This window comes from Phyllobates terribilis, unplaced genomic scaffold (genome assembly GCF_046119375.1).
Source record: "Phyllobates terribilis strain yellow unplaced genomic scaffold, ASM4611937v1 Scaffold_1__5_contigs__length_1240528914, whole genome shotgun sequence".
NCBI classification, from domain to species: domain Eukaryota; kingdom Metazoa; phylum Chordata; class Amphibia; order Anura; family Dendrobatidae; genus Phyllobates; species Phyllobates terribilis.
The window spans coordinates 247,923,486-247,936,267 of NW_027362761.1; the positions used below are offsets into that span (position 1 = coordinate 247,923,486).

General features: G+C 48.0%; 1 protein-coding gene across 1 annotated transcript in view; it reads right to left on the reverse strand.

Moving 5' to 3' along the window:
• Window positions 1–12,782, reverse strand: part of LOC141166600 (immunoglobulin superfamily member 1-like) — a 171,036-nt gene that overhangs the window by 60,316 nt on the left and 97,938 nt on the right. Inside the window, exon 5 of the mRNA XM_073653450.1 lies at window positions 3,535–3,819. Within this exon, the coding sequence (XP_073509551.1) occupies window positions 3,535–3,819 (285 nt within the window). The remainder of the gene's footprint in view (window positions 1–3,534; window positions 3,820–12,782) is intronic.

Sequence of the window (12,782 nt, forward strand, 5' to 3'; positions counted from 1 at the left end):
CCAGGTACCCCTGATCTACCTGAGGAAGGGCTGAACCCCTGCCTGGTGAACACAGCGCGACGTGGGAGGCTGACACCTGTACAGTGCACCAGTGGAACCCTCATAAGAACTGTGAGTAAAAACTTGGATGACTGCACCGCACTGCCTCCGTCCATTCTTTGATCTGCGCCATCGTTTCCTCCCTGCACTACAACGCCCAGCGCACCCCTCACCACCTCACGCTGCCCTGGAGCTAGCTCTACCTGTGGAGAGCCACACCATCCCTGCTGCTGCAACACCAGCTCCAGAGGACTGCTCCGCAGCGGCGGCTCTCTCTAGCCGCAATCCACAGGTGGAGTCACGAAAAATCCCAAAAACCCCATATAAAAATATTCCCCACTTTTACGGACCGCCCTGGGTCACGGACCGGGCCAGCCACCGTGATATCCCCCGGCTACCAGAGGCCCGGCTGCCGAGTACCCCACGGCCCTGGGGGCGCGTCAGGGGTGCTCTGCCTCCCTACCCCTGTGTGCTGCTGTCCTCGCTCTGCATGTCCTCCTGCCAGGTTGGGTCAGTTACCATATCATCCACTACCTCGTCTTCCACTTCCACACCCTGGTCCTCCTCCTGACTTTTTGGCAATTGTCTCATCATCGTCTACCTCTTGTGACACTTTCCCACCATCGCCTTCGTGTGACCGTGGCTGCTCAAATATTTGGGCATCGCTCCATGCGATCTCTTCTTGCCCCGCTTCAAGTGGACCGGGCGAGAGGCCCGAATTTATTAATGGAAAAGTGAACAGCTCTTCAGAGTGTCCAAGTGTGGGATCAGTTGTCTCCGGGCACTGGGCATGGTGGGAAGAAGGAGAATCAGGGTGAGGAATATGCAGTCCAGACTCACAGCTACTGAGACTTGACCGTGTGAAAGACAGGGTGGTGGTGGTGGTGGCAAAGTGACTGTAAGCATTATCTGCTATCCAACCAACAACCTTTTGACACTGCTCTGGGTTCAATAGTGGTGTGCTGCGGTCCCCTAGGAATTGGGACAGGAAGGTCGGGCGAGAAGATGTGGATGTTTGTTGTGGCACAATTTCAACTTGCCCACGGCTTCGGCCTCAGCCTCTGCAGGCACCATCACCATCACGTCCAGTTCCCCGTCCCTTGCCATGCGCCTTTCCCATTTTAAATGGAGGACAATATTTTCCACGCTCACTACAAATGGCTGAATTTGGAGTGAAGTTATACGTGATCCATGTGACAGACAAACCACAATTTTAAATACCTGGTCTGTAGGTAACTACTTTGAACAGCAAACCGGTGTCAAAAATTTCGCTGACACACTGAATTTTTTTTTTAATGGAGGCCAGCGAAATTATATGTGATGCGTGTGATGGAGAAACCACAGTTTTAAATACCTGGCCTGTAGGTAACTATTTTTAACCGCAAACTGGTGTCAATAGCTTCACTGACACACTGCAACAAAATTTTAATGGAGGCCAGAAATGGCAATATTTTCAACGCAATTATATGTGATCTGTGTGATGGAGAAACCACAGTTTTAAATAGCTGGATTTTTCTTTCTGAAATGTAAACCAAAAAAATAGCTTTTGTTCCGTATTTGTGTCTTAAGACTAATTATATAAATCAATAAGGTTAGGGAAGGGTAGTCAACATTATATTTCTATAGTTTGCAGCACTACAAATGTGGAGATACCAATTGTGCACATGTATTTTTTATTTCTTTTTATATTAAAGTATTTTGTTGGAGAAAAATTAAAAAAAATCCCATTCTTTTTCAAATTGTATTTTTTGTTCTGACACCGTGTGGCTGCCGCACTGAGAGCCCCGCTGACAGGGAAAAATTTGCTTTATTCCTCCCGGCAGGCTCATTCTTTCAATCCTAGGGGTGGTTCTGGCATGGTTTCAGTCAGTGCTCTGTGCATAGAAAGCTGCGGCTGTAGCCATGCCCCCCGCACTGACTGACAGCCGGCTCTATTGATGAGTGAGCTGTCAGTCAATGCCGGGGGCGCAGTTGCAGCTGCTGCTCTCTATGCACTGATTGCTGGCTGAAACCGTGTCGGTGCAACTCTATGACTGAAAGAGAGAGCCTGCGGGATGGAATAAAGTTAATTTCCTACCGGCAACGGGGTTCTTAGTGTGGCCCACCACACGGTGTCAGAACAAAAAATACAATTTGAAAATAAATGGGAATTCTTTTCATTTTTCTCAGGCTGCATGGTGTCAGAACGCTATGAACCTGGTGATTAACTCCACATCTGCTGGTTAAAAGCATTCTTCCCTTTAAATTTCCATTACGAAACTTAAAAAGCAATCAATAGATTACTTCTAAAATACATTGCAATGTCAAAAGAGTGACAGGCATTGTTTTAGGCAGTAAATTGTCTAGACATATGTTTATGGCAGATGGGGGCTTAACAGTGGATCACATGGTACATTAGTAACTCAAAGGCACTCAGTGATCATGTAATAGGGTTTACTGAGGAGGCTCCCATTTTCTGCAAAACCCCTTAGGTGCCGTTATTGTGCAGACTTTTTAGTCACAAATTTCACTCCAATACTAAGCAATAGTGGGAAATGATAAAAGCATCAGATTGTGGTTATGGCCTAAAAGTTCATCCACACATTGCCTCAGTGTAAATTGTACTGTTACTGGGCTGTCATTAACAAAAAAAACCTCATTTTATAGTAATATGCCTTAGAGGGAACTTGTCAAACTTCTAACCCCCCAGCTGCACCAAACCATTTATATGACTGGGTATCCCCTTAAAAATAAAGTTTATCCCTTGATGACCCCATAGTGATGCTCCAGCAGGGAGAAATCCTGTTTTGAAGTTAAGCATCAGTCTGGTAGTTCGTTGGGGCATTACAGTGCACCCTCCTTTGGTTGATTGACAGATTGCATGGCTGTGTTCCAGAGCAAACGTCCTGTCAATCAGCCAGAGAAGAAAGTATCATCTCGCCACAATGCACCTCCAGACTGATGTATCCAGAACTTCAAAAACAAGATTTCTCACTGCTGGAGCATCACTTTGGGGTCATTAATGGATTGACTAGCTTATATTTTAAATGGCTACAAGGCTATATAAATGGTTTTGACAGTAGACGTTTCTGTCAGGCTCTCTTTAATGCCATGTCTCCCTTCTTCTCCTCAACACCTGAAACCAGTTTTATATCAATCTACACATATATCTTCCACACTGTATACATGTACAAAGTGCCGGACCGGGGTGCCAAGGGCCCCCCAATGACATTGACTCAGGAGGTCCACAATTCAGCTAGATGCAAATATTACGTTAATAATTAATTTATAATAATACACTGTGTAGTTTGTTAAGTGAGTGATGAAATGCTTCCTTATTGTATTGTGCCAACTACTGCTCACATAGGAGGAGGGAAGGTGCACTCCTGCACAGAGGCCCACCAGAGAATTCACCTGTTCACCTATGGGCCAGTCCAAACTTGCATGTACAGTATCATAATCTATAATACTGTTAGAGAAAGTACTGAAAAGGTTAAAAAAAACAAAAAACAGTACCTATAACAACTAATGGCTTTCTGGCACTAGGACGGGAGTCCACCGTACGTCCTGATATAACAGTCTTATATTGACAGGTATAGTTTCCAGTATTAATCCTTTCAGCATTTGCAAGAGATAAACCTCCAGAGTTATCAGCGCCATAAATTATCCTTTCATTTTGATACAGGTAGACTTCAGTGGCGATCGGTTTTGCCGGTAAGTGACAACTAATCGCCACTGATTGATTTACAAGAAAGACATTTCTCTGGGGCTCAAACGATAAAGCAGGAGCAGATGGAAGGTCTGTAAAAAAAATTAGATCAGAAATATGGTTAATTGAAATGAGTACATTTTTTTTCACATTTGTATGCCAAAATGTGATGTATGCAAAATGTATTACAATGAATAAAATTAATGTACACAAAACCATCCAAGATGTTCCTGAAGTCTTAGGTTGGGCTCACAATGTCCCATGGCCACAATTGCAAGTAATTGCAATGAATCTTGATGCGCAAAAATCCAGCAAATTGAAATGTCTGTAGACTGTTGAGTTGTGGTAACGCTGCCATGTTCACTATTATTGGTGATAATGGTCCAACATAAGTTTTTGTCTTTCAATAGGTGGCTCAGGAACACCATGACATGTGAGAGGGCAAAAGATGTTACTTTTTGAAGGAGATTATGAGAAAACCTACTTACCAGTGTGGATAGTGTTATTTGCTTTTACATACACAACACTTCTTTCAAAAGATTAACAGAAGTAGCATGTTTACAGTGTCTATTAGGCCTAATATTAGACTCATACTTACTGTTCTTTTCAGTAGTCACTTGGACACAAGGAGAATTCTCTGACTCTGACCCTATTAGCTGGTATAGAAATAACCAAGCTCATTGCGAGGGAAGTAGGAGAAGGTGAGTTTATCTACTATGACTGTATACCTCTCTGTGATGATAATAAAACTGCTGAAAAGTCATCTGTACAGAACAAGGCAACATTCACTACACCACATTGCTGGTGGACACAGACAGAGAAGGGCCCCTGTGCAAGAACAATATATGGGCCCTTTGCATCCAAATAGCTCATCATAATGCACAATTTCACCTGCTTTGGGGGTAGAGGTGGGCCCCCATACCTCTTGGGCCCCTGTGAAGTCGCACAAGTTGCACCCATGATGTGTGCTCCCCTGCCACAAATTTTAATTTGTCAGGGACTGGAGTAAAATTTATTGCAAGGCACAAGCCACTTCGTGCCTCTTCTGGTTCATTAAGAGGCGTGTGCCACTTAAAGGGATAGTCCGGAGGTGAAATCAATTTTAATCTAAATCCCTATCTATTTGATGCCGTAATCAAAACTAATTTCTAATATGCTTGCATTAAAAATGCCCTACCATTCCCTAACTATGCTAGCTAACTGCTATTCTACTTATTTTCCCTACTTCTGCTGGGATGATGCTTCGTTTGAGAATCCCAGTGCATGCTGGGATACTCAAACAAAACGTCATCAGAGAAGGGGGCAGAGGATGCAGTCATTGTCACAGTCCTTAACCCTCCCTGAAACAAACCATCATCAGGGGGCAGAGGCTGCAGCCATTCTCCCTCCCTGAAACAAAGCGTCATCAGTAACACTCATTTCAGGGGCGGGGTTAGTCTCTGTTGTGTCCCTGTGCGCTGTCATTGTGCGATGTGCACAATCACATGGCACATTTTGTGTTGCCAGCTGAAAAGATGTTGTGTGCACATAATCTTCAGCAAGCTAGACAAGGGAGGGTAAGGAGGAACCAAAAGTCTTGTTATGTCTGGATTTCTTTAATGAATATTCATTCTTTGAACGTCATGACTATGAGCTGTGTACTATATTGTGTAACTCAAAGCAACAGTCTAGAGATCAGATTATGAAATCTCCCACCAAAGTTTCTTAATGAAATTTCAACATCATTGACAGAGCCTAATGATCACGTGTGCTGTATACGGTTGAGAATGGGCCGTCAGTATGTTGTGGGTTGTAAGTAAATGGTGCTGGGCAAACTGCCTTTTCTAATCTATGTGTGCTGGTAATATCTGATCTGGTCACGGTGTGGTGGTATTTGTTCCTTGTATGTGGTATTATTTGGTCACTATGTGGTGGTAATATGTAGTCTGGTCATGATGTGGCGGTATTTGTCCCCCGTATGTGGTATTATTAGGTCACTATGTGGTGGTAATATGTGATCTGGTCATGGTGTGACAGTATTTCTCTCTTGTAGGTGGTATTATTTGATCACTATGTGGTGGTAATAAATGGTCTGGTCATGTTGTGGCGGTAATCCTCTCTTGTATGTGGTATTATTCGGTCACTATGTGGTGGTAATATGTGGTCTGGTCATGGTGTGACGGTATTTGTCCCCAGTATGTGGTATTATTGGTCATTTTAAAAAATGTATGTAACACATTCCCTTAAAAAATAAAAATAAAAATATACCTAAAAAAAGTATTAGATATTTTAAGAAATTTTTAATAGGTTAGAGTAGAGTAGGGCCCTGCCAAGAGTTTACCTTGCCGTGGTTTAAAAAATCTTTTGGCCAAAACAAAAGCTGATGTCTATTTACACTGCTCAAAAAAATAAAGGGAACACTTAAACAACAGAATATAACTCCAAGTAAATCAAACTTCTGTGAAATCAAACTGTCCACTTAGGAAGCAACACTGATTGACAATCAATTTCACATGCTGTTGTGCAAATGGAATAGACAATAGATGGAAATTATTGGCAATTATCAAGACAGACTCAATAAAGGAGTGGTTCTGCAGGTGGGGACCACAGACCACATCTCAGTACCAATGCTTTCTGGCTCATGTTTTGGTCAATTTTGAATGTTGGTTGTGCTTTCACACTCGTGGTAGCATGAGACGGACTCTACAACCCACAGAAGTTGCTCAGGTAGTGCAGCTCATCCAGGATGGCACATCAATGCGAGCTGTGGCAAGAAGGTTTGCTGTTTCTGTCAGCGCAGTGTCCAGAGGCTGGAGGCACTACCAGGAGACAGACTAGTACACCAGGAGACGTGGAGGGGGCCGTAGGAGGGCAACAATCCAGCAGCAGGACCGCTACCTCTGCCTTTGTGCAAGGAGGTCAATATGTAGATAATTAGAGTGCACTCAGTTAGAGTAGAGAGTGCAAGGGGGAACAGGAGGAGCACTGCCAGAGACCTGCAATATGACCTCCAGCAGGCCACAAATGTGCATGTGTCTGCACAAATGATTAGAAACCGACTCCATGTGGGTGGTATGAAGGCCCGACGTCCACAGATGGGGGTTGTGCTCACAGCCCAACACCGTTCAGGAAGCTTGGCATTTGCCACAGAACACCAGGATTGGCAAAGTCGCCACTGGCGATCTGTGCCCTTCACAGATGAAAGCAGGTTCACACTGAGCACATGTGACAGACATGACAGAGTCTGGAGAAGCCATGGAGAGCGATTTACTGCCTGCAACATCCTTCAGCATGACCGGTTTGGCAGTGGGTCAGTAATGGTGTGGGGTGGCATTTCTTTGGAGGGCCGCACAGCCCTCCATGTGCTCGCCAGAGGTAGCCTGACTGCCATTAGGTACCGAGATGAGATTCTCAGACCCCTTGTGAGACCATATGCTGCTGCGGTTGGTCCTGGGTTCCTCCTAATGCAGGACAATGCCAGACCTCATGTGGCTGGAGTGTGTCAGCAGTTCCTGCAAGATGAAGGCATTGAGGCTATGGACTGGCCCGCCCATTCCCCAGACCTGAATCCGATTGAGCACATGTGGGACATCATGTCTCGCTCCATGCACCAACGTCACATTGCACCACAGACTGTCCAGGAGTTGGCGGATGCTTTTGTCCAGGTCTGTGAGGAGATCCCACAGGAGACCATGCGCAACCTCATCAGGAGCATGCCCAGGCTTTGTAGGGAGGTCATACAGGCACGTGGAGGCCACACACAATACTGAGCCTCATTTTGACTTGTTTTAAGAACATTACATCAAGGTAGGATCAGCCTGTAGTGTGTTTTTCCACTTTAATTTTGGGGGTGACTCCAAATCCAGGCCTCCTTTGGTTAATAAATTTGATTTCCATTGATGATTTTTGTGTGATTTTGTTGTCAGCACATTCAATTTTGTACAGAACAAAGTTTTCAATGAGAATATTTCATTCATTCAGATCTAGGATGTGTTATTCGAGTGTTCCCTTTATTTTTTTGAGCAGTGTATATTGATATTGTGTTCGATGGGAAGTGTTAATATGTGATTGGTGAGGACGTGGCGCACAAGTGGAGTTTTTCCAAGAGTGGGCGGTGGGACTGTGGAAGGTTCAAAGGGTGGAGGCGGAGCAGGGGCAAAGCCTGGGCTTAGTCTCAAGGGGCCCGGAAATTTTGCCAGTATGAGGCCATGAAATTTCTGGTGGCAGCCCTGATCATGGCAAGCATGGATGCCTTCAGCAGTATTGCAGTATATAGAGAGAATGACATTTTCCTACGAGGCTTCATTGGAGGACTTAGATGATCAGGCTCCCTGCTGCCTTGACAATCCATTGGCAACCCATGATCACATAGTGGGGAGTGTTGATGCGAGCTCATATACGTGGACATTGGCAATCAGTCCAATTAAATGCTGTTGTGAGGTCACTGCTGTTACAGGCATGTGACTTAGCTAGCATCTGCTGGGTACGATGTGGTTAATGAGCCTAATCCACACATGCAGACCCAATGTACTGTATAACGTACTATTACATTCTACGTTGGGAAGGAGTTAAAGATGCATTCCCATACTGTACATTCCATAAATGCATTGCTCTGCAATTTTCGGTGGTAGGAACAGAATTTATCATACATTAATGGCATATTCTGTCGATTCACCATAAATATTCAAGATAGGACAATCCCTTTAAGATTTCCACAAAATTGACTTTGATAACATGCCTAAACAGACTTTCACATTGCGTTTTGTGTCCCCGTCGAAGCATATTGTGTCACCCTACCTGGATGCCACAAGTGTAATAAAGCTGTGTCTGAGAGCAAGGGGGAGGTTCTCTGGTCAGGGGAACATTAGCATGCAATGCCTCCTGTCTCAGGCCAGTAGGGGGAGCAGGCTGCCCCTATAAAAGCTGGTACTGGGGACAGGGTTAGAGAGAACTGGATTGCCTGTCTCAGCTTTGAGACGTGTCCCAGAGTGGAGCAGGGACAGAAAGTTGCATTGTAACCTAAGAGGAAGTGTGGCAGTAGGAGAGAGCCACAAGCCAGAGACAAGAGGCGAAGAGAGCCTGTCTTGGCAGAGAAAGACTTAGCTTTACCAGACTTTGGTGTCTGAGGCTGGAAGGATTCCACATCCCCCAGCAGAGAACCAGTCTGCAAGGGACTGTACATTCCTTGGCCTAAGAAGCCTGGAGGCCCTGCCACAACCGAAGGGACCAGTGAAGCCGTACAAGGCTGGGAGCAGAAAGGAACCCACGTCACAGGCCATACAGGCGAGAACACACGGAAAGCTCGGAAACGTGGGCTGTTACCCTATCAGGAGGAGATAGCCAGAAGGAGCGCAGAAAGCACGGTAGGCCTACACCCTCACCCTGACCAGGGCCAATTTCCCCGTTGCTCTCAGATATCCAGGTCCCCTCCTAGCCGGGACTGTTTATGGGTCAGTTTACCTGTTTCAGTAAAGACCCTGGACTACAACCTGTTGTCTGTGTGCTCCTTGCTCCTCCAGCACTATCATCACTGGGACTCTCACTACCATCACTCCCACCATCCACTATACTGCCCTGGGGCCGCACTCTTCCCGTGGGGAGTCACACTACCATAGCTGCACACCTCATCAGCCCCAGCGGTCTGCATGCAGCGGCGGTTCCTAATAACCGCAATCCACGGGTGGCGTAGTCGGACATAATCAATAACACATAACGGACTACCACTGGCCTGACCACCCTGAGCCACGGAACCGGGTTGCCACTACTACTCCCATCGTTCCCCTAATTGCCCGGATCCGAGTGCCCCACGGCCCAGGGGGCGAGTCAGCTTTGGCGTAGTCGGCAGGATTTCGTGCCCGCAACCACCGGGTACTGCGTGCCTGAAAAAGACTTTTGTAACTTACCTGTGGAGTCATTTCCCGCCATCCGGAGCCGATTCCCGCCATCAGACGCCATCTTGGACCGTTTCCCGCCGTCTTCTGCCTTCTTCCCGCCATTCGCAGCTGCTTCCCGCCATCGGACGCCATCTTCAGGACACCGCGCGGGAAGAAGAGGGGCGTGGACGTCAAAACCGCGCGAGATCCGAAGCTCCGCCCCACGCACCGACACTGCGCAAGGTCCTGGAAGGGAGAGAGAGCGACGCTGACGTCATCAGGACGCGACGCCAGGTCCTCGTCCATAGCAGCAGCAGCGGAGCCGTGGCCTACAGAAGAGGATCGTCGGAAGGTAGGCCACGCTTCACTAGGGGGGGAGGAAGATGTCGGACACAGAGGCGCCCACTACCACCAACGCAGCTGCAGCAGCGGTGATGCCCTTTTCCTTGCCCTACATCCCTGGAGCGGCCTGGCTGCCCAAATACTCAGGGGAGCCCCATGCCCTAACTGACTTCAAGGAAAGACTGTATAGTTTGTTCCAAGTTTACCCCCTGACAGAGGAACAGAAGGTCAGCATATTGACAGGGCAGTTAACTGGCGCAGCCCAAAGGGAGGTAAAATCATGGCCCATTGAGGAGAAAGGGACTGTGAAGGGTATTCTGGCCCGGCTGCGGGGTACCTTTGATACACGTACCTTCGCTGAAATTAAAATGAGGTTCTATGGATGTAAGCAGCGGGCACAGGACAGCATCAGAGACTATGCCCTAAATCTGCAGGAAGCCTTGAGGGCTATTCAACAAACTGACCCTGGCAGTGTGCAGGAAACCGATAAGCTGCTAACAGAACAATTCATAGAGGGTCTGCTGTCCAGCGCCCACAGGGCCCAGCTGCGCCTCATGTTCTTCCAGAACCCCGACCTGACCTTTGCCCAATTTAAGGACAGGGCCATAAGGGTGCTCCGTGAATCTGCAACCAGTGGCGCTATAAACCCCCGGCGCCCTGCTATCACCTACCACCAGGAGGCGGCGCCCTCCTCTATGGACTCCGTGGAGGCTGATGCACAGGCCCTGAACCAAGCCCCGTCGAAAGGCCTGCACCACCAAGTCCAGGAGCTGACCAGGAGCGTCGCGGCGTTGACCAGGACCGTCCAGGCGTTGCAAGTGGACCCGTCAAGACCCATCAAGCTGGCTTCAAGTCCGGAGGATGTCCCGTGGCATCGACAGAGGAGGAAACCGTCGTTCCGAGGGAGGCCCACAGACCGCTACGCAGAGGATGGACAGCCCATTTGCCGTCGATGCAACCAGCCCGGACACATTTCCAGGTACTGTAATTTAAACGGGTCCAACCTGGGGCAGAGGGCCGACCCCCAGGCATAAGATCACCAGGCCCTTACAATTGGCGTAATAAATACGTTGGGGGGCGCCCGGTTTTACCCGTGGTGCTTCGACGGTATCCCCATGAGCGCCTTGCTGGATACTGGGTCGCAAGTAACCACAATCCCTTATGTACTTTTTAAGCAGTATTGGACTGATGCTGATATCACACGGTATCCAGACAGTAACTTGAGCATCATCGCCAGTAATGGCTTACCCGTGCCGCAGATGGGGTTCAAGGAGATGACCATTAAAATTGGTAAAGTTGAACTGCCGGCACAGGGAGTGATTATTGTGGACATTGACCGTCATGAAAGTCACCCTAAAATAACTGTGGGTACTAACATCATTGAAAATTGTCTTTCAGAAGTAATTGTAATTCTACAACAGGTGGCGGTGAATGCTAGTTCCAGCCAAAAGAGAGTCCTCAACAAGGAGATAAAAGCCCTGATGAGACGGCAGCAGGTAGAACTGTCTGGTGGTGAGATCGGTAGCGTAAGACTCAGTGATCCATTCCCCATTTCCATGCCTCCCAAAAGTGAAATGATGATCTGGTGTCGGACTGCAATCGGGTTGAGAGGTAGAGACTACCAAGCCATGGTAGAACCCGTGTACTCAGACAGCAGGCCCACCATTTTGACAGCCCGGGGGGTGGTTGATGTCCGTCATGGGAGGGTGCCCGTCCGCATCCTCAACATTGGGGAGAGGGAAGTACACTTACCCAGGTACGCTACACTCGCCAAACTGTTTGTCGTCGAACACAAAGCTATCAGGGCCGTGGAACCCTTGCCTCCATCTCCACCGGCGGAGGGTAATGGCTCCCAGAAACAAAAGGAGGACTGGTGCCAGAAACTCCACGTGGGTGCTGACTCCACTCCCCTGCACCAAAAACAAGGAGTCTACCGGGTGGTACAGGAGTACGAGAGAGTCTTTAGTAAGCACCCGCTAGACTTCGGCAGAGTAAAAGGGATAGAACACCACATCCCCACAGGGAGCCACCCACCAATAAAAGAGAGGCAAAGACCTGTACCCCCTGCACACTATCAGAACGCAAAGGGCATGCTAAGAGAGATGAAAGAAGCTGAGGTCATTAGAGACAGCTGTAGCCCCTGGGCAGCCCCCTTGGTTCTGGTCAAAAAGAAAGACGGCACCATGAGAATGTGCGTGGACTATAGACAAATCAACCGTATCACCCACAAAGACGCATATCCGCTGCCTAGAATAGAGGAGTCTTTAGCCGCACTAAAATCAGCTAACTTCTTTTCTACTTTGGACCTTACTAGCGGGTACTGGCAGGTTCCTGTGGCAGAGGCTGACAAGGAGAAGACCGCCTTCACCACGCCGATGGGACTGAGTGAGTTCAACTGTATGCCCTTCGGGCTCTGCAACGCACCAGGGACCTTCCAGCGCCTGATGGAATGCTGTCTAGGGCACCGAAACTTCGAGACGGTCCTCCTTTACCTGGACGACGTGATCGTCTATTCGAAGACCTACGAGGACCATCTAAAGCACCTGGCCGAGGTGTTCGAAGCCCTGGCAGGCTACGGCCTGAAGGTGAAACCATCGAAGTGTCACCTGCTGAAACCAAAGGTCCAGTACCTAGGGCACGTGGTAAGCGCGGAAGGAGTGGCCCCCGACCCTGACAAGGTCACGGCAATCAAGAGCTGGCCAAGCCCCTCGAACATCAAAGAGGTGAGACAGTTTCTCGGGTTGGTAGGCTACTACCGAAGGTTCATCCCCGGGTTCACAAAGATGGCAGCTCCTATGCAGGACCTCCTGACCGGACAGTCTAAGTCCAGGAGTCAAAAGCCACCCTTCAAGTGGGATAAA